The sequence below is a fragment of the Procambarus clarkii genome, chromosome 11 (assembly GCF_040958095.1).
Source record: "Procambarus clarkii isolate CNS0578487 chromosome 11, FALCON_Pclarkii_2.0, whole genome shotgun sequence".
NCBI lineage: Eukaryota > Metazoa > Arthropoda > Malacostraca > Decapoda > Cambaridae > Procambarus > Procambarus clarkii.
Window position 1 is genome coordinate 36,006,445 of NC_091160.1, and position 6,000 is coordinate 36,012,444.

Genomic DNA, 6,000 nt, shown 5'->3' on the forward strand with positions numbered 1-6,000 from the left:
TGATTGTATTGTTGACTTGTGTAGCCATAGCTACTTGATCAGTTGATTACAAACTAACATCTTTAATAAATTTGACAAGTGTTAGCAGTTTGAACAATGTGTGGAGATCACTTTATTGTGGTAAGTGGTGGCGTGTAGCCGGTATTGGCTCCCCGAGGTGTGGCCACAGCTGATATTTTCCTTCCTCACAGCAGCCCGGTGTTGTCGCGGGCCCTCACCTGGCATCCACCGCCGGAGTCGGAGCCAATGGACAGCCGCGCCTACGTGCAGAGAACGCACTCGACGCTTTGTTAGACGAACTGCAGACCTTTGCCCGGCCACCATCAGAAGCCAGTAGTCGCAAAAGTAGTGTGGATGTGACCCCTGCAACACCCCTGGCCACTGTTGCACCTGCCTCCTTCACTGTCACTTCCACCCTTACTACCAGCACTGGAGTCAGGCGTCTACCATCCTTTCCCAGCTCAGACTCTCAGTCTTCCCCGGTCAAGACACCTGCAACTGTGTTTCCTGGGGCATCCAGCACTCTCCCAAGGGCTGCCAGTCAGGCACCCCCTCCCCCACCTCGAGATGAGCACCGCCTCAGTTTCACATCAACCACATCATCAGGTTCAGCTAGGTCATCACCACGAGGAAGTATAAGTGGAGAATTACACCGTTTACCACCACCACCACCTCCACGTACATCCTCTAGGTCACCAATGCTGTCACCATCATCACCTATAAGTCCAGCTCCAAGATCAGCATCAGTACCTCCAGGTGGCATTGTGGCCACAATGGTGGGTGGGGTGCTGAGGAATGCTGAAGGTCGTGAACTGTATGGTCCTGTGCTGCGTCAGCGGCCTCCACTAGGGCGGGGTTCATTTAGTGAAGAATCTACAGCTTCGTCTGCCTCCACTAATAGTTCCACTAGTAGTGCTAAGGCAGGCCAGCTATCCTCCAATAGCAGCAGCACAGAGAGTGTCAATTCTCAGGAAGGTGCAGCAGTGTCACGTCAGCAAAATACCAGTAATGTGCCTCCAACACCACCACCCAAACAGAGGCAAGAAAATCTGGAGCAAAGACACCTGGAGCTTTTGAGGCGGCAGAAGCAGCTACAAGAACAATACCAGAGGTTACAGTCACTGCAGAGGTCAGGAGGCCGTCCAACGCCTTCAAATATAGACCTAAAAAAAACAGGGAGTGAAAGCAACTTGACAGCACGGTTGGGGCTGTCTCTGGCTCCTGCAGCACACGGGTCTCTTTCCAACCTCACTTCCCCCACCCCGTCACATGTCTGCAACACAAACACCCTCCCCAATCCTAAGACCTCTTCTGCCATTAGCACAGGCGGTGGTGACACTCATCTAACCACCAAACGCAGTAGTGGAGGCTTAGTCGAGACAGACATTCTCTGAAGTGAAGTACGTCTATTGATAGGCCAAACATGACGAAGTCCTTCCCTCTCTAACAGGATTAGGAAATGTAAATATGTAAAGTTTATACATACATAAGAACTGCCAGCAGAAATAATTAAGGAAAATTTACCTTGCAATATACGCTTCTTTTAGGACTCATTTTGCATCGTTTGACAATGCATAATTTTTTGTCATGGTTATTTAGAAGTTGATCTGTCAAAACAAATCAAAACCTTTTTGCCTACATGTTTTCTTAGATAAACCAAGAGTAAGTTTTTGTTTTTTTTTAACTTAGAGTTGAGACCCCAAAATGTCAGATACAACTATTGCTCAACACCCAGGACATGAAAGGCTCTCATATATGAAAGCTTCAGTTACAGCTTTTCTCTGGGCTGACATTGTACATCAGACAGCATTCTTGGCAGGCTGAAACTATGCATTATAAAGTAGTTTTATCATGTTAAAACTAAAATCAGAGGATGAATCTGACAAACCTGTTGATAAGCTGTAACTAGAGTTTTCATGAACTGTAAAGAAGTGCTAAAATTATGTTAAGATGTTTGCAAGTCTGTGATCTTAGGGTGGCTGCCTTGTGGTTGTCATTATTTCACACTTCAATTTCATATATCATATCAGTAAGGAAAGGAAACCTTATATAATGAAAATATGGTAAGTAAGTATCAGTCTGAGCACTCCTAGTGTGTAATATCTCAATACTGTAATTTGAGTAATAAATACTGGTGAAACCTTGTCAATTATTATATTTAGTGAAGCAGACATTTTCAAAGTCAATTCTGACGATATAAGTATAATAAGAATTAAATTTTACAGTACTTATTTTATGTAAAATATATTTAAAGAACCCAAAATACAGGTTACAAGAGTCAAATTCAAATGATAAAATTTTGATTAGTTAAAATAAAAAATGTGAGATACAGTTCTGTGTTTTACCATGCGATATTGCTGTCAATGACTGATACTTGACTAATCATTTTCAATATAACTGATTTTAATTATAATTAAATTTTTAAACATCAATTTTAATATAGCCAGTCTTTTCATTTCCTTGTAGATATTGCATTATAGTATGCAAGCATTCTAGTGTACAAGTGACCAGATATCATGGTAACAAAATTAATCAAGTCACATCACACATGAATGCTAAAAAGTATATATATGTGAAAGTAATTCTGCAGAATAAGTGGTGCCACCTGCTACCTGAACTATCTGCTGTAGACTAGCTGAGGTAATCCAAGAGTCTGTTGCAGGGACTGACTGGCTAAGCTAATCTCCTGAGGCACCACTTACTGCAGAGACCAGATAATTACCTAATTCCAGAGTTACTACCTAGTGCATGGATTGGCTCGGGTAGTCTCCCGAGGTACCGTCTGTAGCAGGGACTAGATCAGCTTGGCCTCCAGAGGTGGCACCTACTGCCGTGGCTGGTTCAACTTATCCCTAAAGGTACCATCTACTACTGGAGCTGACAGCTACTCACTAGAAGTGCCACCTGCTACAAGAGTTGGATCAGCTAGTTCCTATATGTGCCATCTGATGCAGTGAAGGGTTCAACTAGCCCCCGCCAGAGGTGCCATCTGCTGCTTTGGCTAGTTCAGCTAGTCTAAATAAGGCACACCTTTTACAAGAACTGATTTAACTAGTGTCTAGGAGGTGGCATCATTAATCATACCATATCATTTTTTACTCTTACTACAGCTTCAGTAGCTCGTAGCATCTTTCCAAGAATAAGTATTTTGCATTCTGGGTTTCTTGGATATAAAATATTGTAATATTTTATGGAATAACCTTTCTATAGGATTGACAGACTTGCAGTTTATTTTACCTTCCAACTAGAAATTACAAATTTATTTTTTGTAAATAGATTTTAAAAGTGCATATTATTTATTTTTTTAACAAATATTTTTCTTTTCATTAACCCTGAAAAATACATTTGAAAATCTGTGTTTGTACAGTGATGTGTTATTTGAATTGAATTGAATTCAAAAAGAGGTACAGATGTAACAAAAACACACAGTCAAGACTTACCTCTGATTGTCTTGATTAAAAAAAAACATGGAAAATCAGGATTAACAGTGTCAACAAACAAAAAATCACCAAATATATTACAAATTATAATTATATTATTATAATTATAATTAAATCAGCTGTCGATTGTACTGTACAGTAAAGTACACTGTATGAAAAGCTTATTTCTAATCAGACACTTGATTACTCCCTTAAGCAAGCCCTGCTGTTTCCATGGGCAGGACAATGCACATGGAGTCAAACCTGGTCAACATTCTACATTGGCACAACTGGGATCTTTTCAAATATCTTGTCATATTATACTGATGCAAAGGAAAAACTGTCGATTACTTAATCTAACCTGGAATGACCTCGAGAAGGTTCATTCATGTACAGGACACTCAAAAGCTCTTTTAAAGCATTACTTGGCATCACAAGTTCATCCAGCCAGTACAGTACTCTCAATAGCAGGTAGCCGGCTCACCCAATTGCAACCTCCACCTACTACCAAGTGGCAGCACCAACATGTAAGCAGGGCTTCCTGACACATTCAACCTGACATGATTCCCTTTTAAAGTATAAAGAAATAAAGAAAAAAAATAAGAGGAAAAAGGTGAATACAAGTTTCAAGCTTAGAAAAAGGATTTTATATACTGTAAATTCGAACGTCTGTATCTCTGAGCTATACTGCTCAGTTGCTTCCTTAGGCATGAGTCAAACTAGAAGGGTTAGGCTACCAGACATGCAGAAAAGAGCTTGACTCACCTATGCTGCAGAATGAAGCGAGATGAAGATACAGGAAAGTTACCTATTTCCCAGGAAGTCCAAAGTATCCAAGCACACAGACACTAATCCAAAGAATTGATCATGTGGAAAAAGAAAAAAAAAAGCTGCTCAAAGGCAACACACAAGCAGTGCAGGCAGGCAGTGCAGGCAGATGGATGTTCTAAAATATAAATGTAGTATACAAACAACAACAACCAAAAATTTATCTCTAAGGCCAGGATTGGACATGGTGAAAAAGGATGGCAAACTTCAATAAAAACAAGGGCTTTGGGTGAAGCTTATAGTAGCTTGGTCACTAAATGAAGCAAGAGGAATACCTTAGTACTGTACACTGCACTATGTTATGGAAATTCAAGAAGAGTAATTTGAGAGAGAGTGACTGGTAGCGTGAAGACAACAGCAGCACAAGGGCAAGATCATACAAAGATGGTGCATACATAGAAAGAAAACCAAGCCTAAACCAAAAACTTTAACAAACTCATCTATTTAGTAAGAAATGAAGGAACAGAGATGCAAAAAATCATCTCCCTAACCAAAGGAGAGAAACTTGAAAGTCAGAGAAAAGCCAATACTCAGTGACTCAAAAGCACAGAGCAAAGCCCAGTAGAAACAGCCCTGAGTGACAGATTCTTGAATGGAGAAGAAGTCTGAACTATGTCCTGGTAAAAAGAACCAGGCAGGTTCAAACTACACAAAATGAAATAGCTTTTCCAATGCTGCCCTAAAGGAAGTAATGGTGCTGAACATGAGCTGCCAATCAGCAAAGAGCCAAGGAAGAAAAACAGGAAACACCGGAAACACTACGCGTACTAGTGGCTGTACAAGAATGTAACAACTCTTGTATATATCTCAAAAAAGGAACATATAAACAAGTACTGTACTGAATAGGAAGACTAAACCCAGACAGCCAGGCTGGGAATCAGGGCAGGACTCATCACATGGGAAACAAACAATAATACACAGCCCTCAAAGCTTTTCAGTTTTGAAACAAAGGAAAATAACATTAACACTGGAAAAAAACAGACAAATTGTTACTCACTGGTACAAGATCTGGATGTAGAGAATTCACTGCAATAGCATTGCGACCCTGGAATAGAACCACAACAAAAAACAGACCGAGTCACAATAACATAGCTGAAGATATGACGACCAAACCACACATCAGAAAATGGAAAAGCCTCATCGTTTCTCCATTTTCCGAAAATGTGTGGTTTGATCATCATAGCAAAAATGCGGAATCATGTGGATACAAGCAGATGCAAAGAGCTTCACATATGGAATGCCAATTGTTTAACATATCTAAAGAAAGGATGCTACAGTACTTTTATCTGCCTTCTGTCCCAACCAGGCAAGAGAGAGAGAGAGACCTTCGGGCAGCACATTGTAAACCTCATGAAAGTGGACAACTCTGAGGATGTAAACCATAAAAGTAAACAAAAAAAAGCTACAGCTAGTCTAACATTGTAAAAAGAGACAAAAGGTACATGGAGGAGCCTCCTCCTCCAGGTGATTAATGGACCACCAGCACATTGTCAGAGAGCAGATAAATAACAAAGCTCCCTCATGAGAATATCATGTTTCAGCACAATCCAAACTAGTCATGCAAAAACAAAAACACTTGAGGACAATGTCCCTGGCCCACACACTGATGGCTGGAAACAAAGCCAGACATAGTCCAGAAGATGTACCATATGAGCTCTCAAGGATAAAATGAAAATTGGAAGCTAGCCAAACTATTAAGAATCTCTAGCAGGAAATAGGGAGCCACCTAGGTGCCCCAAACAGATCAGCCACA

The 6,000-nt window shown here is 40.7% G+C and overlaps 1 protein-coding gene across 1 annotated transcript in view; it reads left to right on the forward strand.

Moving 5' to 3' along the window:
• LOC123758288 (uncharacterized) overlaps positions 1 to 3,290 on the forward strand; it is a 296,794-nt gene extending 293,504 nt beyond the window's left edge. The window contains exon 19 of the mRNA XM_069323039.1: positions 195 to 3,290. Coding sequence (XP_069179140.1) covers positions 195 to 1,394 — 1,200 coding nt within the window. The 3' untranslated portion in view covers positions 1,395 to 3,290. The remainder of the gene's footprint in view (positions 1 to 194) is intronic.
• Positions 3,291 to 6,000: the final 2,710 nt, after the last annotated feature.